This window comes from Cyanistes caeruleus, chromosome 2 (genome assembly GCF_971803275.1).
Source record: "Cyanistes caeruleus chromosome 2, bCyaCae1.hap1.1, whole genome shotgun sequence".
In the NCBI taxonomy this organism is placed as follows: Eukaryota; Metazoa; Chordata; class Aves; order Passeriformes; family Paridae; genus Cyanistes; species Cyanistes caeruleus.
Genome location: NC_141702.1, coordinates 90,210,642 through 90,236,063, shown reverse-complemented (window position 1 = coordinate 90,236,063; position 25,422 = coordinate 90,210,642). Strand labels below are relative to the sequence as shown.

At 40.5% G+C, this 25,422-nt stretch overlaps 1 protein-coding gene across 6 annotated transcripts in view; it reads left to right on the top strand.

The window, feature by feature from the left end:
- KCNK17 (potassium two pore domain channel subfamily K member 17) overlaps window positions 1-25,422 on the top strand; it is a 48,815-nt gene that overhangs the window by 20,364 nt on the left and 3,029 nt on the right. For 3 of the 6 annotated variants that reach the window (XM_023924400.2, XM_086869817.1, XM_086869832.1), the window contains 3 exons: window positions 819-985; window positions 2,128-2,296; window positions 4,038-7,301. In XM_023924400.2, the coding sequence (XP_023780168.1) occupies window positions 819-985; window positions 2,128-2,296; window positions 4,038-4,333 (632 nt within the window). In that variant the 3' untranslated portion in view covers window positions 4,334-7,301. Of the gene's footprint in view, window positions 1-818; window positions 986-2,127; window positions 2,297-4,037; window positions 7,302-8,252; window positions 8,343-13,707; window positions 13,936-16,745; window positions 16,800-25,422 lie in introns of those variants that run through there. The other 3 variants (XM_086869836.1, XM_086869847.1, XM_086869841.1) reach the window with 3 other exon arrangements.

Here is a 25,422-nt window from a genome sequence, read left to right as displayed (position 1 = left end):
ACTTGTGGTGCAAAAGACTATAAGCAAGGAAGCAGTGTTAAGTTCACTAGTCCTGTGGGACAAAGGTAGAAAAGGGTGGTTGTTATAATTAAAACACTATTGTTGTGATTCAGAGACCATCTGACAGCCATGCAGCATTATTTACCAGCAAAGCCCATGCCAACAATGCTTACAGAAATTGAACTAAACAGAAGGTTTGCATTTACGTCAGATCCCAGCCAGGGCAGTAGGTAGGGGAGAGGAAATTCACTGATAAATGGAAAAGGAACTAAGAAAAATTGGCAGGGAAAGTAATGCTATTTTCCAGCCTGCAATAGGATGTAATAAACAATGGATGTAACTTACAGTTATTTATAAAAAAGGTCCTTTCAGAGCAGTGACCCTCTCACCTAGCGTCTGTAGGGAGGTTCACCCCTCTGTGGACCTAATTTTCTGAGTCTGAGAGAGCTTCCAGCCTGTCAGTGGCTGATCTGTCCCCAAGGGAAAGTATCTTGAGAACATTTCTCTCTCGAGGACCAGTTTTGTAAATAACTTCATTTTCTCAAAACAATTCTGTACAGCTGTGCTGAGTGTGTTTTCTTTTGTTCCACCAATGGGACAAGAGAGGTGGTGTTCCCTTTACCAATCGTGTTAAACCTGTATTGTAACACTCTATAAAGAAGATGAAAAGTTCAGAAATATACCCTTCTGATGATCTACTCTCTGCCTGTTGCATTGAATCCACGCTCTTTGTTTAATGTCCAACAGTGACACTCCTCCAGAGGGAAGGGGTAAGCAGTAAATATTTTGGATTTAATGCTTTGTTCCTTCCTGTCCAGGCTATGGAAACCTGAGCCCCAGCACTGCAGTTGGGCGAATCTTCTGCATCGTTTTTGCACTTTTTGGGATCCCCTTGAACCTTGTACTCCTGAATGAAATTGGGCAGCTCATGCTGCTTGGGGTTCAGCATTGTGCTCATCGCCTAGAGGAGGTATTTCACTGGCAGGTAAGCACTATGGACAGGCATATCTTAAAGAAAAAAAAAGACAGAGGACATTGTATGGTATTTGAGATCCTGTGACTAACAAGAACAGCCTGGCTGACTATTTGACCAAAAAGGCAATAATACTCAGGAATAACTGGAAGCAAATAAATTTAGTTTATGATAGCCCTATGAGATGTCAGATAAGGTTGTTCATTAATTGAAGGAAATTCTGTGATGAATGACTTCCCCTACAGTAGCAGTAGTGATAAAACATGTGAGCAATGCACAGTCCTAGACTATCTGGTCAGTTTATCATCACTTTTAGATAGAATTGTATGTGAAAGTTACATGGGAACATTTGTGGAACAGGCTTTATACTGGCATGAATTTAGGACTTGTGAAGGTGATGCCAGATTTGTGTTGGCTGGGTGTTGATGTTTAACCTTAGCTAAGCACTATGCAACTACTCATCCCTTCCCAGAGGGATGGGGAAGAGAATCAGAAGAGTTAAGAATTCATGTGTTGAGGTAAAGAGTTTAATAAGTAAAGCAAAAGCTGTGCACACAAGCAAAACAAAAAAGGGAATTTGTTCACCACTTTCCATTAGCAGGCAGGTGTTCAGCCATTCCCAGGAAAGCAAGACTCCATCATGCATAACACTTACTTGGGAAGACAAACTCCATCCTTCTGAACATTCCCTGCTTCCTTCTTCCCCCAGCTCTATATGCTGAGAATGATGCCATATGGTATGGAATATCCCTTTGGTCATTTGGGCTCAGCAGTCCTGGCTGTGTCCCCTCCCAAATTCTTGTGTACCCCTGGCCTAGCCACTGGTAGGGTGGGATGAGAAGCTGAAAAGGCCTTCCCACTGTGCAGGCACTAGTCAGCATCAATAGAAACACCTCTGTATTACCAACAGTTTTCAACACAAATTTAAAGCACAGCCCCCTACTAAGGGGAAGAAAATAACCATCCCAGCTAAAACCAGCACACATGTGGGACAGACACACCATTGTAGTGGAGTTCAGTGAATATTTGTATGCATTTGTGGAGTCCATGATCATATCATCATCATTTCCAACTGGAAACCAAGCTGGACTTTCCTTGTTGCACTGCTTGTGACAATCTTTGGGGGTTTTTGGTTTCCCTTCCTGTTTTACTAGAATAAGGCTTCCTTCCTGATGAAGACCTGTGCACTGGTAACTGGCTTGTTATTGTTCCTCCTGCTACCTCCCTTGTTATTCTCTGACAAAGAAGGCTGGTCTTATGAAGAAGGCTTCTACTATTCCTTCATTACCCTCAGCACTATAGGGTTTGGAGACTATGTGATTGGTGAGTAGCTCACATTTCATTGCTTTCACCTACTGAACAGCAAATCCATGACATACAAAACTCCCCTCTTGTCAGTTTGGCACCAGTAGTAATCCCCAGAACTGATGATCCGTATGCTGTTGTGAGCATTTAACAGGTTGGAAAAGATGAGATTTCTGCCATAGCAACACCACCTGTGGAAGAACAAAGACATTGTTTCCCAATCATTCTGTGGGATTGAAATGGCCTGTGCCTTGAATGACTGCACCACTAGGCAGGAGTGCTATGGTTTAATCACAGTAGTTGCTGAGGCACACTTATTACACTCCAGTGCATCAACAGCCATTAGTTTTAAGCCCCTCTGCATCATCATTAACAGACAGGGACTGTTTCTTCTGTCAAAACTCTACATAACTGCATTCTAAAAGGCAGCTTAAGTCACTTAGGTACAGTCAGGCGCTACCTAGTTTTAGATGCCAAAACCCTTTGCTGGAGGAAATGGGATTGGATTCATACCCACTGCATTTGCTGATATGCAGGACACACCTTTCTGATAAAGACTTTCTCATTAAAAACAAACTGATTATAGAAACACATGCACCCTTGAATTCCTGGGAGACTGAAAGAGTAAAACATCTTGTTATGGATTTGCTATTTTCTTCATACTACTTTTTGGATGCTTAGACAACTTAGTGGTAGTAATTTTAGGACTTGTCTGTAATGCATCAAAGTTATGATAAGAGCTTGTGTAGGCACACGTAAATAAGTTAGAAATAAAGTTAGCTTGGGGAAGGGTAGGCAGATGGAGTTTGACAAAAGCTGGGTCAGCTCTGCATTTTTCTATACTGATTTTACAGATTATGCTGAACTCTGTGCTACAGCAGCTTTACTTCTCTCAGTTTCTGGTAATGCATTTGGTATTCCTTCCTCTTCTATGTGTGCTTTTACCTGTGTAATACATTTGTAACTGGAATACTGCCACAGATACACTAGGTTTGGTATGGGAATAATTGAATATGTCAGTTGTGGTATGTAGAGGCTAAACAATTTTGCCTTACAATCCTGTATGTGTGGTTTATGCCTCAAAAATAAGATTCAAGTGATAATCATGCTGGAGAACCACTAGTGTGCTACAGAGCTGGGAGGAATCCCTGACCTACTATGAAGTATCTATGCAGAAAAGGACCTGGCAGTCCTAATGGGCACCAAGGTGTCCATGATCCTGCAGAGTGTGCCTCTGTGGCTGTGAAGGCTGGTGATAATTTCAAACTGTCTTCCAAGGTTTGGTTGTTCTTGGAGGTTTTAGGACTACTTAGGCCTCTTTTCTCCCACTCTGAGACTCTCTTGCTTATATCAGGTTTAACAAGATACGTACAGTGGTACATAAAACCTGCTTACCCCTCTGCCTGCAGGAACCCCTGTTACATGCTAATAGAATATTGTGGTGCTGAGTGGTAAGTAGAGAAACTAAACTGTGTGCTTGAAAGTGAGTAATTTTACTCTGACATAGATGTAATTTGGGAATTTTTTTCTTTCTTATGAGTGGTATTTGCAGTTCCTAAGGACTACTAGGCTGTTACTGACACATCATGAAACATACTTACAACATCTCTTACTACATGCTAAGTAGATGGCATACTTGTGTTTTGTGTAGAAACCACTAATATTCAATGATATTTCAACTATCTTTGCTTTGCATGTAATGTCTCATTTGAGGCACTCTCGATCCAATGTAGAAATGTTTTGGGTGATTCTGTTGTAGGGATGAACCCAGATCGCACCTATCCAAGCTGGTACAAGAATGTAATCTCTCTGTGGATCCTCTTTGGGATGGCCTGGCTAGCATTGATTATCAAATTTTGCATCAACATTCTAGAGAGCTCCAGTGACTTCTGTCAATGCCACAAGCAGAACACAGAGATGGCAGAAGATTTCATGGATGGTAACAAAAATAGTATGACTGGACTTCAAAATGCAGAGATCAGCAGTAACAAAGACACAAAAATGAAGGAACCAGTTGAATCCCACTCTTACACAGCTCCTACAGAAGCCCTCTAGGGAAGAAAAATACCCTTGGTGTTCTGTAGGTTTTAGTGCACCAAAGATGAACCATTTAGAAATGTGTAAGTGGAGCTGCCCTGACCTGTGAATGGAGTGAATGTTTGCTTATTGAGCTTGAAATGCTTTCATTCTGAATTGAGCAATGACAGAATGTTTCATTTGCAGCAGCACCAAGTATTACCAATAGGATTTTTATCCAAAAGTAGATTTATGGAAATATTACCTGCTCTCCCACCTCAGTCTATGAAGTAATCTTTGACATCACTGAACAACATGAGCTGCTGTCCATTTCTAAGCATGATTCCTGCAGCCTCTAGTTATATGTATGGCATTTTGCAAATGCCACAGCCATGAGAGCAAGTGCCATTTAATGCAGGGAACAAATAGCATATTGCTAAAAGAAATTAAAAGCACTGTTTAAAGCTATCTGGCAGTTATGGCAAATGTGCACCATCACCTATATAGTCGTACTTGTGAAAGGTGGTAACGAGGTGCCTGATAGAAACAGATCATTCCATTTTTTAAAATTTCTGTATCAGAGGTCTGCTAACAGAGATTGGGTAGGCTATTCCTTACTTCAGAACTTGTGGGTTCATCCTTTGAAATATTTTGCAGACCAAATGTCATCAGCTAAACATGACAGTTCATTTAGATAGATCTGTATTTTGCCACATCTTGGAAGTCAGAAAAGAAGGACTAGAGGCAATTTTAAGAGTCAGTGGCTCCAACCTTTTCCTTTTGCCAATATTAACAAAGGCTACTTCAATCTAGAAACAGACTGATTTTTCTTCAACTATGATCAATTGATGTTGTTGTGATGAACTTCTCATGTCATGAATGATTAGTGTACCTGTTCTAACATGTTACATATCATCACAATTGGTTTTCATCTGCAGAATGCCAGACATAGTTATTTGACCTTTGTGTCTGTCATGAAACTGACACAAAGGAACTTGGTTGGGTGTTTATAGTTCCATTAAATTCTCAAAAATCTTTTGATACATTATGCTATTTATAAAGGTGCAACAGAGTCTAACTCCTGGTGCTGTTTGTATTCTATTACCTGTTCTTCTCATTTTGTTATTCCTGTTGTGCTATTTGTATCCTGTGCATTAACTTTGGAAACTTCACCATGACAGCAAACCTGAATGAAGCATGTGGTTGAGCCTTCAGCTTTTGCAGCGAACCAAGATTCCACGGGGTAGTCAGAGAAAAGACTGGAAACAGAGTTTGCCAGAATGTGGGACTGAATAATTAGAAATATCCATAGCTATATCCACAGAAATCGAGTGAGTGAAAAGCGTACAGTTTTCAGGAGTAAAAGTTCTGAAATATATATTGTGAAAAATGTGTTTCCAGAAGAGGCCAGTCTGAGTGTTGGTATCTGGTAGGATTACAGGAAAAAAATGCAACAAAGGGATCAGCTGAATTAAACTTAGTCTGTTGACCTTTTTATGATTGCACAGTAGTTCTCTCAAATATGGTTTGAAGGGGCAGCAGAGATCAGGAAGGGAGGCAGTAGATGTCTTGGATCATACTAAGGCAAAATAAGTACATTTCACATTTTTGAACATTGGGTAATTTCTTTAACAGCCTTTAGAATAAACTTTTCTGTTCCATGTTTCATCTTGCTTATTTTCACTGATGGATATACAATGTAGGTTTTACTGGCCTACATGAAGAAGAAAATATATTTCTTAAAATAATGAGTAAATTACAATTCTGCTTCACAAAATGTGATACCCTTTAATGAATTTCCTTTGCACCTTTTTTTCACATGCAAAACTTAGTAAGTATAGGTGTACTGTAAAATTTGGATGTCCAGGAGGAGGTGGTAGGAGTTTCTGCTGTCAAAGCACAGGAATGACTGACTATGTTAATCTGTTTCGACTTTTAGTTAAAATGTCACAGACTCTGGGATTTTCTGCCAACTCTGCTCTTTGATGAAAAGGCTTATAGAAGACTTGAGAAGAGTTTCTTCTTTTAAATTTGCATGTCTATTACATTAATCACAATTAATGCTCCTATGTATTTTTAGGCTGTAGATGGGGTTTTCAAAAGTGCCTTAGAAGCTTAGGCACCCTAGTCCCACCAAAAAGCAGAGTTACATGTCTTTAGGCAGCTAATATACATTTCTGAGAGGCAAAGGTGAGAGGAACTCAAGGAGTAGTCTTGGGAAAAAAGGATAAAAACCTTTTGCAGATCTCAGTCTTTCCCACTATATGTCAGGGTTCAGCCACAGACTTAGGCATGTGGCTGGATCTCAAGATGCCTCATTTTCTGCCCCAGCTGTCCTTTCTGAGTCACTTCTTTCCACAGCCCTGCTGCCCAGCTGCTTACCACAAATACAGTATCCCATATTTATGGGAGACACATCAGAACTGCTGGAAAGCCACATATACTTCCAGAGATACAAGTGCTTGCTTGGATCTTGGATCACCAAAAATTTTAAGAATAAATGAATCAAATACCATCTCTGACTGGATTCTCTGACACTGAATTATTATGTTGTCTCTTATGAATATCCTCTTTGTCACACTTCCTCCCAGCTAGCTTTGGATGTGGACAACATTTGTATATCTGAGTATATATGAGTCCCAACAAAGTGCTGTGCTTCTGGTCTTTCTGCTCTTTATAAAGCTGCATTGTGGTGAAATGATATGAATGAATTTGTTCCCAGAGGGATGAGAAGAAAGTGGAGTTTTGTAACATCACAGAAACACCATCATCAATATGTCTAGTATACCAAAATATGAAAGGATATCTTTACAAGGATAAAATAAAGAAAATAAAAGCATGGTCCTGTTATCATTCTTGTCACAGCTGACTTGCAGTCTTCTGTAGTCTGTGTTGGGAAATTACAGATGCTCCTTGATTAATTTTTTTTGTCTCTTTCTGTTTATAAGATAAATGTGCAGTTTTGATTAGTAATTTCAAATTAAACTTTCACTGCTATCATTCTCAAGTCAATTTTTCCTTATTATCTTGTTTTCTTCCTTGGGAAGAGCAGAGGTTAGAAAAAGGTTTGGTTAGTAGTGGTAGTTGTAAATATTTATGTAACATCAATCTCTAGAGGGTTTTTCACAATCACATAGAGCATAATGTGCTTCTGACCTTTATACAGTTTCCCAGGAAATCAATCCCTTGAAGCAAGAAAATAGAGAGGGAGCTTTCTCCCCAGCTTCAAGGACAAGTTCTTGTTTCAGCCTCAGTGTTTCTTACGCAGGCTGTTTCTGCTAGGCCAAAAGAGATGTTTACTCCTTGGGGAGAGATGTGTCTAGAAGTCCATAACAGGATGTCACAGCAATGTAGACTGCTCAGAACTACACAGTTTTTGTCTAGCTGACTACAATATTTTGAGGTTCCCTAGACTAGAACAATAAGGATCCTTTCCCATTATGGTCTATGGCTTCAGAAAAATTCCAGGATGTTATTTTTCTTTCAGTGTATGACTGATGATATATTGTCTTACAACTGATATCCCAAGTCAGTTTAGAGCTGAAATCTGTTAGCCTAGAAGAGTTTCAGGGGGATGTCATCAGTGTAGCTAAATATCTGCAGGGAAGGTGTGGAGAGGATGGAGTCAGGCTCTTTTTCAGTGGTGCTCTGTGATAGGGAAAGAGGTAATGGCCACAAACTGAAACACCAAGAAACACTTTTTCACTATCCTCCTCCTAGTAGTCCACTGTACACAGCCGTCCCCTCTCTTCAGACTGTCTCCAGTAACATCTAGGTTGCATTGACGGTAGACCTTCCTGTAATTATGTAGATGCTAATTATTTTTGATCTCACAGTCAGAAATGTGCTTTATAAGAAGGGTGGTACGGAGCAAATACAATTATTTGGGGGAGGGGGGGTGTCTCATCCATATGTTAGATACCATTGTACCATTACAAAAGCGTTCAATGATGTTCAGCTTTTCAGGTCAGTATAGCCTCCTGTCAGTGTTATGTATCTGCCTGCAAGTTCCAGAAGGATTTGGTGCTTCATCTCTGACATGCTTCAGGTAAGGTAAACCTCATTTTGGTTTATCTTTTCTAAAGTAGAGGCATACATTGGTATGGGTGGCTACTTACCAATTGAATTAGGCAAAATTTTCATGTATTGAGGTCTTAAAAATACAAGTTTGTCACTCATGTAAATAAATATTCTGTCTGATGAAAAAGATGGATACAATAAACAATTGGTCTTTTTCAGTACTGTTATGCCATGACCTAGGGAACTGTGTGCACTGATAGTGTCTCCCAGTAGTCCTGGCTATGGTAGTATCAGGGCGGATAACTTTTGTGTTTGCCTCTGATCATCGTTTTGGTCTTAGAAAGTTTTTTAGGACTTTTTGGGGGTTTTTTGAGGGTTTTTTTGTTTGTTTGTTTGTGGGTTCTGTTTGGTTGGGTTTTTTGGGGTTTTTTTTGCTCATGTTTTTTGAATATCTCAAATAAGTATATCAAAACTTAGAGTTGAAATGAAGTTGGGTCTGAAATCTGGGCAGCTGTCACACTAGATGGTCCTGGGCAGAGATTCAGAGGTTTCTCAGAAAGATGTGTGACTACAAAGATACAATATCTTTGCCCTGAAAAATCTTCGTTTCTCAGGACTGAGATTTAACCAGGTGTTTAGGGCAGGATTTTTTTCAGAGAGAAACTGATAAACGTTTAAGCTAGTACTAAATAGGTAGAGAGGATCTCTGGTACCTCTTAAATTAATGTGTGTTGCAGTAAGAGCCACTGAAGAGCTGTCACTGTTGGGTCTCCCCATGGATTCTCTTGAGATCCAGCATCTCTGGATGTTATTGCTATTTGTTCCATGATATTGCCTTTGGAATTCAGAACAAAATGTTTCAACTGAGCAATGTGTTGAAAGCACAAGGATTGAATCTGAGGATACATTTTGATGTGACATAAAATTAATGATGACAGTTAGTAGCCACGAGAGAGTGTACCACATAATGTTCTTGTTATGACTCTGGACTTAAACTTCTGAAGTTTAGAACCTGTCCCAGAATTTCTTTATGATTTCACAAATAAGGACATTTACCACTCTATCAGCATCCCACCTCTATAATCTCTAATTCTCAGGAAAATGGTACAATATTCCCTGCTATGCATAGAGTAGCTAACAGAGGAATTCACTGAATACAGAAAATAAAAGAGCTAACCAAGCCAGTAAAAAAAAGCCAAAACAATACAAACAGGTGAACCCCACTTTTAATCATAGTGAAGTACCTTTGTCTGGACTAGGTCCAGATGTTAAGTGTAAAGCCAGTGCTTTGTCTTGGAAAAAAAAAGATGGAATTAAGTGCTTGGGACTGGTATCTGGGAAGGAGGGATCTGTTTTCAAGTCTTCAGTCTGACACAGGTAGGGCAGGCCAGCAGTATGACATGATTGCCACCTGCTTAAGGTTCATGGGCAGGCCATCATTCTTTAAGCTGTTTCACTGCTCATAAATTACTAACTTGGCTGTGAGAACTATTAACTATCCTCTCTCTTGCTTCATGAATCACTACATGTGTAAATTTTTATGTGGATTTAGTCCTTAGGGAATTGCTGCAATAGGAAGCAAAAGAATATCCAGTTTGGATAGCAGTAGCCAGTGGTGTGAAGAATTGCCGTCAGAGGTGTCACTGAGTTAGCTTTCCTGAGTTTAGATGCTTAGTTCTCAGGCAGTGTAAGAACATCTTGGTGTTAGATGGACTTGTCCCATAGTGGAGCCCTTAGCCCTAAAAATGGTAAACATGTTCCCCATATAATGTATGACAATGGTTAGAGACATTTTTTATCAAGGAGTTGTCCATGTGAGCTTGCAAAACAAGCAGATGGGAAAACATCAAAGAATAGATACAGAAGTAGCTGACTGGCATTTCCACACTGAATTTAACCACAATTTCTTTGGCAAGCACCTACATTCAACTTTTCTGTTTGTAGAAACCCAACAGAGACACCTCAAAACGGTCGGCAGCTAAATGGTTAGGGAAGTCATTTAGGTTAAGCAATGCATGTTCAAATTTCTGTGTGATTAAAATAGAAGGATTTAAATCTGCATGATAGTAAAGGCCCCAGGCTAAATGGAAGCTGGTCTTTCTCAGTCTTCTTTGCTAAATACTTGTGAGGATAGAGAGCCAGTGGTTCAATCTGTTGCTCACTTGTGAAGGTATGGGAGTTGTTAAAAGGTGACATTTAGGATCCGTTCTGTGAATGTTAAATAGTTGCACCAAGTGGGACAAGTGTACTGGTAGAGACTGAAAAAGATTTAACTCAAGGTACATAAGCAAACTCCAGGTGAGGCAGAGCCTTCAAATCCTGTCCCCAAATCCCAAGTGATCACCTGCTGACTAGCTAGAGTAATTTTGGGAAGGTCACTAGCTCCTAACTAGAGCATGGAGGCACCTACAAAGCAGTTGCCACTTATTGGTGATGGAAAGAGATGGGGACAACTGAATGGTGATCAGAATCCAATTTTACTGTGGGCTATATAAGCTTATATACCATTCTAAGAAAGCTGGTAATTTTTTACTACAATGATTGGCTTAAACATCATACAAACACATTTTTTGCAGCATCTCTTCTACTTGACTCAATCTTCTTTCCTATCACCAGGCTTGATTCAATCTTCTTACAATCTTAAAAGCTCTGTTTGTTCCTGCCAAGGCATCCTGGCTATCAAATCTCTTATGCTAGTCAACTCCAAGATACTTTCTGATTTCACCATAGCCACTGAAGAGCCCTTAGGATGCCAGCTACAATGCATAACTGCAGAGCATAGTTAAGCTCTGCTAAGATCAGTTAGGTTACATCAGACCTGAATGATCTTAAATGATTTTAAAGGATATAGCTGCATATACAGCTAGAACAACTGTGCAGTGCCATTACACAGATAAATGACATGCAGAAATAAAGTCAGCCTGTGAGTGGGTGAGCAAGTTTCTCACCTATAATCTTCCTCATCGTTTGCTTTGCGGTAAAAGGGAGCTGTCAGAGACTGCCAATAGGAGATATGGCTCCCAGACTTGCCCTCCCTTATATTTCTGAGCAAAGCCAGCTGATGAAGCAGCATCTGCTGTGACTCAGTCAGAGACCTGCAGAGCAACCTGTCTAACAGACACAGGCAGTAACTTTCAAGTTTGCAGCCCTCAGTACCCTCACTCAGATGGGCATGAGAGGGTTACTTATTAAAGGATTTGTCTGATTCACTTTTAGAATAAGATGGATTTCCCCTAATAGTGTGTATGTCCTTCAGTTGGTTTTACAGGAGCCTCCAGCACTGTATGCATTCGGATGACAGATGAATCACATCCTAGAGGTCTTTACCCACCCTGCAACTAGGCCTCTTAGCAGTCTTCTGTGTGGATGCTAATAAAGCAATCACTTTTGCTTTTATTTTAGGTCAGTTTCACATTTTGGTATTCAGGCACTTGGCAGCTATGTAATGTTTGGTTTGCAAACACTCCCAGGGAAGGGCTCAATCCAAGCCAATTATTTTCTCTACAAAGAGATAAAAACTCAAACATTTTTCTTTACTCTCACATTTTGTAAAACATATTTTTTGTTTTTCTAAAAAGAAAAAAAAACAAAAAACACTCAGGCTCAGTTCCTGTACCCTTCATATGTTTAAAGATCTCCTCTTTCCACACTTCACTCAGGATTATTGTGTGGCCCTGTGCTCGATTCTTATGGAGGTAGAAGTATATTTAACTCTTTAGCAGCCCAGACATTTTAGAAGCTGGGAAAGGCATAGACACAGCCACCCTGTGCATCACAGGCACATGGACTAAGGCTGACCTATTGCTACCTAAGCTGATGTGTCTGAATGATGCACAGCAGCTCTTTGGAGAAGCTGGCTTTGGTATAAACCCAGAAGATTTCCTAGGAAAGGTGCTCCCTTCCAGGTGCTGTGCTGCACTGGGACTCCCACACTTTGTGCTCCTCTGCTGCTGGATTAGGTACCTCTATGCCTATGCTTTGCTGGGTGATGTAGATGTGCCAGCAGCCACCCTGTACGTAGCATTGCTGTCTCCCCTGCTTTGTTGCCATGCAGTGGAGAGTGCTGTTTTGAGGAGCCTCCAAAGAGGAATCACAGGGAGTGTTTAAAGCCAGCACTGTCTCTGTTTATAAAAGCCAGGTCTCACTTCAGCTGTTTTCCCACTGAAAAATTGTCCATTAAACTGTCAATCCAGTCTTTATGCTTCCTCCCACTCATGAAAGTCTAGAGATCAAGATTATCTACTTCCAAGATAATGGAAGAATCCTAAATATATGCCAAATACTTGATGGGATAAATGAGCACATTGTGATTAAAGGAAGTGAATCATATCTACATACATATCTACACATCTACAATGTAAATTTGTAGAAACTTACCTCAGCCAAAAATATATGCCTACAGTCATATTTTCAATTGGAATTGAAAGCTTACTAATAAATGTGAGTTATTTAGGTAGCAGGTCAGTCAGGCTTGTCCAGTCTATATCATGCTGGAGGCCTTAGCTCCTCCCAGGTAGGAGCTCTGGGCTTTTTCCACTTAAGCCCCAAGTCTCATAGTGGTGTCTTTCACATTCCTGGTGCAAGGGGGACCCCTTCCACTTCCACTTCTCCTTTTCTGCACACACAGCAGCTGCTACATCCACTGAAGGAAGAGAGACTCCCTGTGATGCAAAACAGGAACTGAATCTGGACAAGACCACTTACCTGTTTGAAATAGTTTTATCAGTCTATGCTGTTGCTCAAGAAATGTTTCATCTGGGATGTTCACATTCTCATTTGCACAGTTAACCCAAATATAGGGGTGCTTGTAAGGCAGCCGAAGAGTAGCTTTCAGCTCATTGATGAGGCCATCTGTATCCTGAGCTGTTTCTCTTTTTTAATAAAATGGTTTTAAATTAAGTATTTAACTGATAATATAGTTGAATACTTTGCTATTCAGAAGCTGGACAAACCTGTCTTTTATTTGGTTTCTCCAGCCTCTCTGAAAGCAGAGATACAAGATAGAGTATATTTGTTCTGATTCTTTCTTAGTTTTCTGTGTTCCATATAGAGACTGTTGAAAGGCTTTACTACTCTGTATCTTTTGAGCATAGACTTCTCCTGCATAGCATAATAAAGAATGAGTGGAATAAGGCCTGCTGGATGACTCCAAATAGATAAGAAAGACGAATTCTAGCACTACCAAAGATGAAGAAAGCAGCTGAGAAGGAATCAGCTCTAAAATAACACCAATAGACACCAAAAGCAAATAATGTCATCTGCATAGACTAAGTTGTTTTCTGTTTTTGTTTGGTTATGTGGTTTGGGTTTTTTTTTTCTAATAGACACATTAGATAGTTTAATCTCTTCTATTTTTTTTTCAGCTAAAATGTTTTCAATCTTTTTCTTTAAAGATAATTTTCTTCACAGTGTTGGAGAATGCAGAAATCAACATTTTGGGCTTGTTTGATGCTGATGCCACACTGAACAGACCCCTGGTATTATGGAAAGTGCCAATTTAATAGGAAAGATCTAATTTTCCATTTTCTGGATCTGTGAAATGTGATTTTAAATATAAATGAGAGTCAGACCCAAGGGGATGATCCAGATTTATTAATAAAATTGTCATCAATGTCTGAGTAGATGTTCTTATGTCAGTTTCTAAGTGATTTTTAAGGTAGATAGATTGGGAAGTAGAGAGATGTATGAGCAGGTTAGTGGGTGAAACATGAGCATAGCTCAGGAGTCACAGTTGCTTAAATGGGAGTGCACAAATGGAGGGAGCTGCTGGATGCAGAGATGCCAATTAAGCCGCTATGGGCAGTGGTGGCTTTAGATCCATCCCCCTTCTTTTGATCAGCCCACCAAAAGATAGATCTGTCCCTGGGACCTGAGATAGGTCCCTATCCCTCTACTAAGATTTCAGCTAAAAATTGGAATTGCTGTGAGTTCCCTCACTTGACATAGTGCTGCCTTGAGGGGGAGGCCTTTCATTCAGACCTGCCCAGGCATTACAGAGTCACTGGGTCCTGAAGGCTCTTCAAGGATGTTTTGTGTAATGAGAACCTGGTAATGAGATCACAGAGCAGTTACTCAGAGGTGAGGTGCACTAATGCCAGTGGCACAGTGCACTGAGGTTGGTGAGGCAGTGATAAAATCGTACTCACCCTGTCTTCTTGCAGAGTTTACAAGTGCTATGAAGTGAAGATGTCTGGCAGTATTTCCCAGCTTTAAATGATGTAGGTTTTCCAGGATGTAAAATGCTTTGATTTCCTTTGAATGGTTTCTATAAACAGCTACAAACATGTCTCTCCCCACTGCTCAATTTACTGATGCCACACTCTGGCCTGCTGTTAATCCTACTGCTTCTTGTTACACGTCTCAATGGCTCTGAAACAAAAAACAAAACAACCTGTTTATTGGGGCAGGCATATTAGAAGATATTTTCCATTACTTTCAGTTTCACTGTTTTTTTCCCTCTCTTTATACATCTTTTATAGCCATGCAGTATAAAGGTTACCTGATCCAGGCTTTTCCCTGCCTCTGGTGGAAATTTTGTGATACTCTGAGAAGAGGGGGTGCTTGTAAGAGTCAAGAGATGCACAAGCTGTCTTCCTGTTGGGGAAGTCATATGTACTAGTATTTGTGAAAGTTAGCTGTGCTTCCTCTTGCATTATCACAGTGCTGCCTGCAAGATCTGACACATTTGGTATTTTGTATTGTACTGTTATTTGTGAATGCTGGGTTATCTCATGTAGGCAAGCCAGATATCAGTTTGGATCCTATTTTCTGTTATAAAAGCATGCCTACATGTAAATCTACACTAAAAAAGGCTGCATTCATACACTGAATCTCAGTTTTCTCTTTGCCTGCTTTACTTGAAGCAGAACATTTCTTTTGTTAATCTCAGCAATGTGTTGTAGATGAGTGCAAACCAGTGAACTGTGTGGTTGGCTGGTAGAAGTCTGGATTCTGTTCTCTATTTTCATTTAGACCTGGTGCTTGACCCTGGGACCTCTTTTTGCTCATCTTGTCTATTTGGATTGATGGGTTTTGCTCAAGTCTGTACTGGATAGAGGTACTCAAGTTGAGGGAATCAGGGTTTCAGGGTAAATCTGCATTGCAGTTTTAAGCTGTATGTCTGCCTGTACATTTGCCTAAACCCACTACTGCATAAAAATCTTGCTTACTGCTTGGATGAAGAGATAAAGCTCAAACTATTCCCAGCTGCTAATCAGTGAATTCTTGAGAGTGCCTTTTATTATGTATTCTTGGTTTGACAAGAACTGTTGGCTAAAATTACTTGTCTCCAAATGCACCATCCTGTGCCTGGGGTCACTGGAGCTGCTGGTTCCTCCAAGCACGAGCCAAGTAAGCGCAGCAGGCACCAACATGACTTGTGAGATATATGCATACATTTCTCTACAAGCAGTACAATCTTTGTCATGCAGTTATGGGCCAATGTACCTCATTCATGTAGCAAAGTAAAGCATCCTGGTGTGAGTGACTGCAGGAATTCCCAAGCTGTCCCTGCTTTCTCCTGCCCTCTCACTCACAGAAGTGGTGGAGGTGCTGCACCAGGTCAGGAGTCCCACAGAGTCCTTCAAAAATGCTCCCATCAGACTGGGACCCATCCCACAGTGAGCCTTTTCCTCATTTTTAGCCTATGTCTGCTAACTAATACGAATTACTTCAGCTTTGAATTACTTGAGCAAATAGGTGTACTGGTTTGGTATAAAGGCCATTTCTCTCCAAGACTTTGGGATAGCTGAGTGTTGCAAAAGTTAAGTCTTTGACATCCATGACTGGTATTGGTTTGGGTCTCTTTTCTTGGCAGGGTAGTACAGGAGCTGTTCTTCCATAAATTTCTCAACAGTTTAACAATATTTTAGAAGTATATGATTCACCACTGTCATAACTAGGCAGTTTTTGTCAATAGTCAATAATTATTGCTGGCAAACATCAAGTGTTTCATGTCTGAAAACTAACATTTTTGCTGCCCCCAGTTTCTCAGCTAGTGTATGAAGAATACACAGTTTTCCTGCACCAAAACTGTGATTGTTAATGACAATTTTGCTGATGAGTTAAAATGTAGGAGGATCCACCTGAACACCCTTATTTGTCCACGTTGCTGTTTCTTTATACTGCTACATAAGGGCTCCAGGAATTCAAGATACAGATCTGATCAGTGATGTGTTCTAGCCATGAGACAAACATCTGTTATTCACCAGAGTAAATAAATCACTCTTTTTAAAGCCATTTGCCCACTGGATTATAAATTAACCTTCATCTGGGAGTGTGAACCAGGAACCTGAACAATGACCTGGTGGTTAAGGAAAATAACTGGTGTTTCCTCATTCCTTTCAAGTGGTTGTGCATTAAATTGGTATTGTAGATTTTGTTTAGTTTGTGTACTTATAAGCCCTTCTCCCTTTCTTGCTCCACACCACAGTTCATGTGATACTATCAACACCATTAAAAATCAGATCATCCAAAGGGACTGCTTCTCCAGGAGGGGATAGACAGCCAAAATCCTTTACCTCAGAGTTAACCAGTTCATGAATGGTGCTTTCCTCGAAGATGGCAAGCTGCAAGAAAGAAACCTACCTAAAAATACCTATCAAACTGTCCATCAGGTGCCCTTTATTTTGTGGGTGCTTGAAAGAACAAATGGTTCAAAACAAGGTTCAGAAAATCAGATCATATTAGTTGCAACTTGACTTCAGTAAGGTTAGACCTGGGGTTCCTATTTCTTGTATTTTTCTAGGTCACGAAGACTTTCATGGCTGTGAAAAGCCTCTGAAAGAAAAAATCCTCATTAACCTCAAATAAGACCCAACTGATTAGATTTTTAGTTATCAGTGAAAGCTAAATTACAATCATGTGATGTTACAACCCCTGGCAGAGGGAGGTAAGATTTACCCAGTGCAGACACATCTGAACAAGATTCTAAGTGCCTGTGATAGTTAATGGAGAGAAAAAAATACATGGCTAGGGCACGACTATTTTCCAAGTAGTCGATGAAAGGACAAGCAGATAAATCTGACTATAAAAGTATCTATTTCTATTAACTATAAAGTTAACTTAGTATGACTACATTAGATAGTCACATCACAAATGTCTAAAGGTGATGAGATCCCTCAGAGAATGAGATCCCACAAATACAAATTCGAATACAAATATGGAGGTTAACCTTTGCAAAGTGAACTCTGTAGTGCCAGAGCACACAGTCAGAAAATAAATAATTATGCTGGAGAAATCACCACCTGCAAGGCCCACAGTCAAAAGCTCCAGTGTGTAGAGGAAGCTGTATTAAACTGCCAACAAGATTTGCAAGATACTTGCTAGAAAAGTCATCTATTGTGCAGGCTGAAGTGTCTTTGGTTGTCTACCAAGTTGGTTAATTGAACAAGAACAAAGGGTAAGGCCAAGCAAGAACCTTGCAAGAAAAAAAGCCCTTTAGTCAGACTAGGGCATGTTTATGAGACTGATACACCCAGCCTGTAAATGTCTCCAAGCCAGAGATGGACGTGGGAAAGCCATGTGAACACATGCATGTGTGAGGGTGTGGTGTTCCCCAAAGCAGTAACAGCTTTTCCTCCCTGCCCACACTATTAATTAGTCATATTCCAAGGACACTGGTGTTGCCTGAATGGGATTTCAGATTCCCATCGGTTGTTGCACTCCAGACTGCCATTTCCCTCTCTCCATCCATGTTGTATTGCATTATGTTACGTGGTTTATTCCTCTTGCTTCCCCTCTGAGTCTGTGGTGTGTTGGTCTCTACCCCCTCACTCCTCCCCTCCAGTTTCTCCCCACTGGTTTTAGCCTGCCTTTCCCCACTCCCTTTCCCTCCGTTCAAAAGACTGGTACGAGCAATTCTCACTCTCTTTTCTGCCCTGGACACATTTGGAATAAACTGAGGGACAGCATCCCGGAAGAAGAGAGCCTCCATTGTCTTTTATCTTTCGTTCTTGCTAAATCCGCTCTCCCCCCGGTGGACTGCAGCTGCTTGGGTGACTTCCCGGGGGTGAGAGAAATAGGGTATTAGCATATCCCCTCCATATCCGAGGTTTCAGTCTCTGTTCCATACAGTGATTTATGTGCTCCAGAAAGACTAAAAGTAAGCTCCTGGACTTTCTCCACAGAGACCAAAAGGTCCCCATTGTACTCACCATAGCCCTGCAAGCAGCAATGTCTGTAGCCTTTGTGAATCTGGACAGGTGCCAGCAGCTGGCTCCTGATGAGCTCTTTCATGCCACAACTCCATCACCTGCATCTGAGTCAATATGTACCTGCACCCACATTAACATGACTGAAGTTAATTCAAGCATTGCTGCATGAGTTTCAGTGGTGACAGTTCAGGTGTACAGTCCACCTGGAAACTTTACCAGTCCAATTGCTGATGAGTTGTCTCCTGTCCCCACTTCATGAACACTGTTCTGATTTTGACAAGAACCTGACTGCTGAATCAGCTGCGTTGACGGGAACATTTGACACCAACAGGACTTTGTAAGCCAGCTAAGGCAACCTGTTTCTGGTGTCCTGCTGAGTGGTTTAATGCCTTGACATGAGGACTGGGATGTTTACTGTCGTGGTTTTAAAGTAGTAACTAAAAAATTACTTATTTCTTGCTGTGAGATATGGATTAGAACGAGAGCAAAACAGGCTTAAAACTTAAAAGGAATAAAGAAAGTTTATTAACAAAACTACAAGAATAAAAACACCAGAATAAGCTTCCAGAATACTCTTTTATCCCCCACTACCTGACTATTCTTTTGTACACGTGACAACATAGAGACAGAAAAACTTTAGAACTTCGGTGGTTAAAACAGTCCCAATTCCTGCTAGAGTTTTTTCAACAGCCTTTGTAGAGAAACAGAAGTCTTCTTCTGCTAATTTATGGAGTTTGTCACAAGAAAACTATTTCTGTTACAGTTTTCTATTTTTCTGATGCCAGCTGCCCGGAAATCCTGTCATCAGAGTTCACTCCTCCCATTTCACATCACTCTGAGGTGTGTATGGGCCATGAGTCTAGGGATGTCATTTTAAGGATGAGTTATTCAAAGGCAAAAGTCCTCTTTATCTGTCTCTGTGAGCTTCTCTGGAAACAATTTTCTCATTGCCCTTAAGGCCTCAAATCTTCACTTCACTCTGTTCCAGCACCTCACTGTATCACAATTACTCTACCTTTTGCTCAAAATCCACACTTTGAACACTCTATTCCTCCCAATATACTCTGTCATGAATTAAAGGAGATTTTTCAAACTACTATTGTCCATCTCCATAGCTTTAGCAGAAAGATATTTCTGCTTATAAAGCATCTCCTTATTCTCTCCCCATCTAAAACTTAACTCTTTTTCTCACTGTTGTTGGTGGTTTTATGATGTCTTCTTCATGTTGATTGTCTCTGTCTCTCTGGGAAAAAGGAGTAATCTGTACGTTTTATCCAGGTAGTAAAAGAATTAAAGCCTTAGAAAAGCTGCAAGAGTTCATGGTGTTAGGTTTCAGCCCAGCAGCAGAAACTGAAAACTAAGCCCAGCCGGCTGGCTCTGCTTTCCACCACACCCACCCCCCCACCTTCTGCAGCCTTGTCCGGCCTGGAGGTGAGGGGGGAGGAGGCCAAGACAGAGCCTTGTTACCTTTCCAGAAGCCGGAAACACAAAGAGGACAAGAGAGCTTTTACTGTACATCTTAAGGGGGTGTTCACAAGTTGACTTCACTTTTTAATGGTCAAAAGTGCTGTCAGTTCTTAGAAATGACTGATAATTGGTCAGGAGGAAAGACTCCCACCAGCAGCTTCAACTTCCTTAGCTCCCAAAACCACCTTAAAGGTAAAGACACCCCATGAAATTAACCTATGACTGTTAGATGTTTATTCTTTTTCTTCCTATATGCCCTTTTAAGTGCCTCTTCAAGCTTACTCCGTCCTACACTTCTGCCCCAGCCCTGCCACAGTAGGCAAAGGAGTAGGTGTGAGATCTGGCTGTTAGCTGTAATTGTTCAGTAACCTAAATATTCTTGACAAATATCTTCATTATCAGCATGAGCTGAGTTCCTCTGGTATTCTAGACAAATCTAGCTACCACAGCAAGCCTTTCATATACATTACAGCAAGAGTATTCAACAGGCTGGAAAGGGTCTAAGACAGTGGTTCCCATATGCCAGACTTGTGACCCATACTGTGAAAACAATCTCTGTTAGGAGGTTTACCATGCTGAGGAGTGACTGCTGCAGCTCTCCTAATGGAGAGAATGGTGCCAAGCACAGGACATGACTGGTGAGCCAGCTGCAGACCATGCCCTGAGGTCCCAATCAGCAGTTTTAGGTGACATTTTGGAATGCCAGCATAACACTTGGTATCCTGGAGTTCTGACCCATCAGTCTGATTTCAGCTCATTTCTATAATTAAGAAAAAAAGGAAAACAACAGATCAAAACCCATGTGTGTTCTTTAAGGACCATTACTTTAGTGAGAGACTGGTAATGCTGTAAGAGTCTTCCTGAGCACTACAGAGATTTGTCTGTTAACAAGAGCTTTTTAAAATCTTCATTATCACCACCTACCTGCCAGGGGAGCTAACAGTTTCACACCCTTTTTCTTCTTAGCTGCACATAATATCCTCTTAACAAGAATTTAAAAATGACTGCAGGAAGAACTGAATCACAAATAATTTGAACAATTGGAAGTGACAAGCTGTTTTTCTCATCTAGTAAAATATGTCCATTTGGCATACTTTCTGTCTAGCAGAGCTCTTTTATTCATACCACTCCAGTCTCTAAGGGAGACAAGCTATTATTATTATTATTATTGTTCCACTGAAGAAGTGGACATCTGTACTTTCAACAAGATTAATATATTGAATGCACCAGAATTATTTTATAGACCCTGAATTTGTTGTTATGAAGCAGACCCAGGAAACTGAAGACACAAGGCCAAGCCAAGTAAGACCTTGTGAAAAGCCTCCCCCCTTGGTTCACAGAATTAGCCAAACAAAATTATTCAGCACTTCCATGTGTAGCATTTCCTAATTATAAGCTGGGCCTTGTAATATTTGCTCCTGAACTTTAGAAAGCTTAAAGTGTTTTGAGAAGAAAGTACACTCCATGTCAGAGGTGGCATAGCCATTCTCTAGAGAAAACCAGGGCTCTGAGTTGAGGATATTATGTACATGTTTTACCAGGCAGATTTTTTTTGTTTGTTTGTTTTCATGTATGGACAGTAAAGTTCAGGTTTCTTGCTGAGCAACGATTTTGACATAAGAGGCAAGCAGAGAGCTGGGACGCACCAGAGGGCTTGCAAAGACCTGATGCCTGATGATGCTTAAGCCTAACTCCTATGACTCTTTTCCTTGGAGACCTACCATAAGGCATAGCTTTAAGCTTCTTTAAAGAAATGAGCCACTTGCATCTCATTTTTAAGGATTTATATGTGTCTAAAAAGGCAAGTAAGTAGTTAGTGAATATTTCAGAGTAATTTTGTATCTAAGTTCTATCAAGCAAATGTCAAATAACTTAATGCTTTGAAAAATCCTAGAAAGATTTCTGAATATATTTACATCTCTGGCCACTGTTACCCCATCAGTGAAATGAAAGCTATCATAATTGCCCATTTTCGTGGGAGCAATGATGAGATCTTGCTAGGATATAAAGAGCTCCTGCAGCACCATGCTGCTAGAGAATGTTAAGTAGATCTGCAGGTGGTGAGAACATTCTTGTTTCTGATGTTGTGTCTCTTGCCATAGGGAAAAGAGGAGGCAGTGACCTGAAGCGCTTCTTTTTGCTGTATTCTTATTTCTCATTTTTTCATAGTAGTTAGCTTCTTGCCTTCACACATCTCTGATCCTCTTCACTCTGCCCTGTTCCTCACACCTGCAACATACACAGTTTATTTCATTGTACTATCTTGAATAGTAATGGTAGCTTAATTATCCAGTGAGAGACAGTGTGACTCTTCTATCTCTCTGAGCACTGACATAGTGCTCATAATTACAACTACATCAAATAGCATGCTAGGTATTTCAGAAGATGAAAAATGTTGTCTATTTGCTACCAGCAAATCCCATTCTTCTCTGCTTGATCAAATTTTTTTTTTCTTCATCTGTTCTCTTGAAGCAGGTCAAGCATGTTTTGATTGTGCACTCCATTAACAGAAAAGTAATGTCTAATTCTTAAAATTGTTGGTTTCCTGTGTGCTTCTGTGCCATTGAGGCTAAGTAATCTCTTGTGAAAAATCTGACCCTATTAGGGTAGAACTCTAAATTCAGAAGAAATCATTTAAGTGTCCACTTGCTGGTGTGCCAAACAAATCTGGATAAAGCACATCAAAAAGATAAGACTGATCCGTTTCTGTGGTCCCAAAGGGAGAAAGCCTAGTGCATTGCAAACATTCACATCCAGCCTCCTGTTTTCTATTCTCTCACAAAACTTTTTAATGAAAATTATGACAGAAAGAGGCCAGATTTTCAAAAGTAAAAATCTGCAGAACTTGGACACCCAAACTGCCCCTGGAGAAAGTATTACCAGCTCAGAACAATCCTTGATAGGGCAGGGGACCTGGTAATGGGGGGTAAAGGCTGAAGATTCTTTTTTTTCTTTTCCTCAGTCTTTGCTGTCAAAGTCTGCCTTCAGCCTCACAGAGTTGCATGCCTTGTGGCAGAGTTTGAAGGAGACAAATATTGCTAATGGGAAGATTAAGTCAGAGACTGTGTAAACAAATGCTTCAGCATAAGCATGGGGAAGTGGGTGTGTCCTTGAGATGTGATGGCATGGATCCAAGAGTTAGGAAGGAGCAGGTTGGTGTCATTGAGTATGGCAATGCCATACTCTATCATATTTGAAAAATTATGGTAATTTGATGAGGTGCCCAAGGTCAACAAAGGCAAATGTCACACTCACCTCCAAGAAAGGCAAGAAGGAGTATACTTCTTAGCAGAAACTTCGCTAGGAGCACAATTTGGTACTAATGAGGATGCATTTGAAGAACTGTGTCCAGCTTACAGGAGGGCATCTGACAGAGGACCACAAGTCACAGGGCATGGGAGAAGACACTGAGACAACAAGGTTTATTAAGCCTAAGAAGGAGAAAGAGAATAGAAAAGCCCATTGCCATCTTCCACTGATGGGGAGGCTACAAAGGGAACAGAGCCAGATTCTTCTCAGACATTTACCAGGAAAGTACAAAAGACAGGGTTAGCAGTTTGCAGTACAGCAAACTCTAATTGAATATAAGAAAAGAAAATGTCCTGGAAGTGACACTGCACTGGAACAGGGCAGAGAGGCTGTGGAGCTCCAGTCCTGGACATTTTCAAAATTCAGCTGGTCAAGGTTTTTACCAAGCCCATTTAGCTCTGAAGTTAGCCCTACCGTAAGCAGGTAGCCTGTCAGGTGGCCTCAGGGTTTCCTTCCAGCCTGAATTAGTCTGTGGTTCTGTGACTCTTGTATTGGGTCTTGAGAGTCTTTCATGGATTTTCTTTCCTATGTGTATTCCCAAAAAGAGAAGAAAACAGGAAAATATACATAAAAACCAAAAATAATTCCCTTTCCCCATTAGAACTAATAAGGAAAATTTATACATACTGAAATGGACCAAATTATGTATTTTGTTCTTAGCTTGCTGTTGTCTGGAGGGTAATGATTCCAGGTGAAGAACAATTGTTTTCTAGAAAAGTAAGGATGTTTTGCAAGATACCTTCTGGCTTTTTAATGGTAGCCTAAATTTACTTGCAATGACTGGAATTTCTTCCAGTGTGTTTGAATGCTTTCAAATATAAGGAAGTCTAAATCATTGTTGCTGATGGCTGGGTCAGGAGATGGTGCCTGGAATGCTGGTATGTGGAATGCTGTCTCATCTGACACATGTGTGCTGGCCTTCTGCTAGGATCTTTTCTTGCAATCCCAACATTGTGTTGCATCATCACTCAACAAAGCTGTTCTCATTTATTTCCTAAATTTAACAAGTGTCTAAAATCTCCAAATCATAAAAGATGCTAACCTCTAAAGATTCTTCTGACATCTTTTTTTGATACTAAAGCTCATTTATCTTAAGATCTTTCCAGAATAAAAATAAATATGCTGAGGAGAATAAAACCAATATGATGGACAGACAAATACTTATTGATTAAAAACACTGTTCCTTAATGCATCATCAGTTTGGTATGGACATTTACCAGCAAGCATAATTTTATTAATATAGTGGGGCCAATACCAGTCTGTAGCAAAGATTTATGGAAAAAACATCTGGCTGCACAGTATTTCTGTTACTGTTATACAGCACACAGTAAATTTCACCACCTTCAACTCTACTGTCAAATTTCCGTTCTACAAGAATCTATAGGAACATCTTGTCTGCATTCTCCACCCACACAAACACATGCATACACAGGCACAGTGTAAAATAGTCAATTAATTGTTGTTATTCATATGCTGTTCATTATATATTCATAGACACGGGTTTTTCAGCTGAGGTTACCAGCCTAGTTAATGCAGTGGCAGTACACAGGTATTCCTTCAGCTGACAGTGCTAGCGCAAAAGTGAGGAGTGATCTCTCTAGAAACAGCCTAAGCACCTGAAAGTAAAGTTATTGTTCTCTTCCGAGTGTGAAATGAGACCAAACTCCTGCCTGTGTCTGGGTGAGTTTTCCCTGTTTTTGGGCTCGTCTTCTAGTAAATGCTGAACCACACCTGCAATAGGCATATTCCCAAGTATTTTAAATGTCCAGTATCACTCTCAGCTAGCACTTGGCAAAGTACAGTAATGGATTAAGACAATCTCTTATGACGTGGTAGATCTGTATGACATCCCAGACCAGGTTTATTTTCTGCACATCTGTGGAGCAGTGCCACAGACAGAATCCTTGCAGCAGCTAGCTCACCTCAGTGCCTCAGTGGTTTCTGAACACCACCCTGCTTGCAAGGCTGATGCTTCCCAACCCCACACTTCCTCCTTGGCCAGATCCAAATTCAGTCCTCACTGAGTAGCGCCAGCTCCCATGTCTTCCCATGATAAAATGTGCTCTCAAAATGTCATTCATCTCTGTCATGGAAAGAGCTGCTCCCATGTACCTCCCTTGAGAACCTTACATACACACTAAGTCATGCTGTGATTCATCCTGCTTAGATGATGTGCCT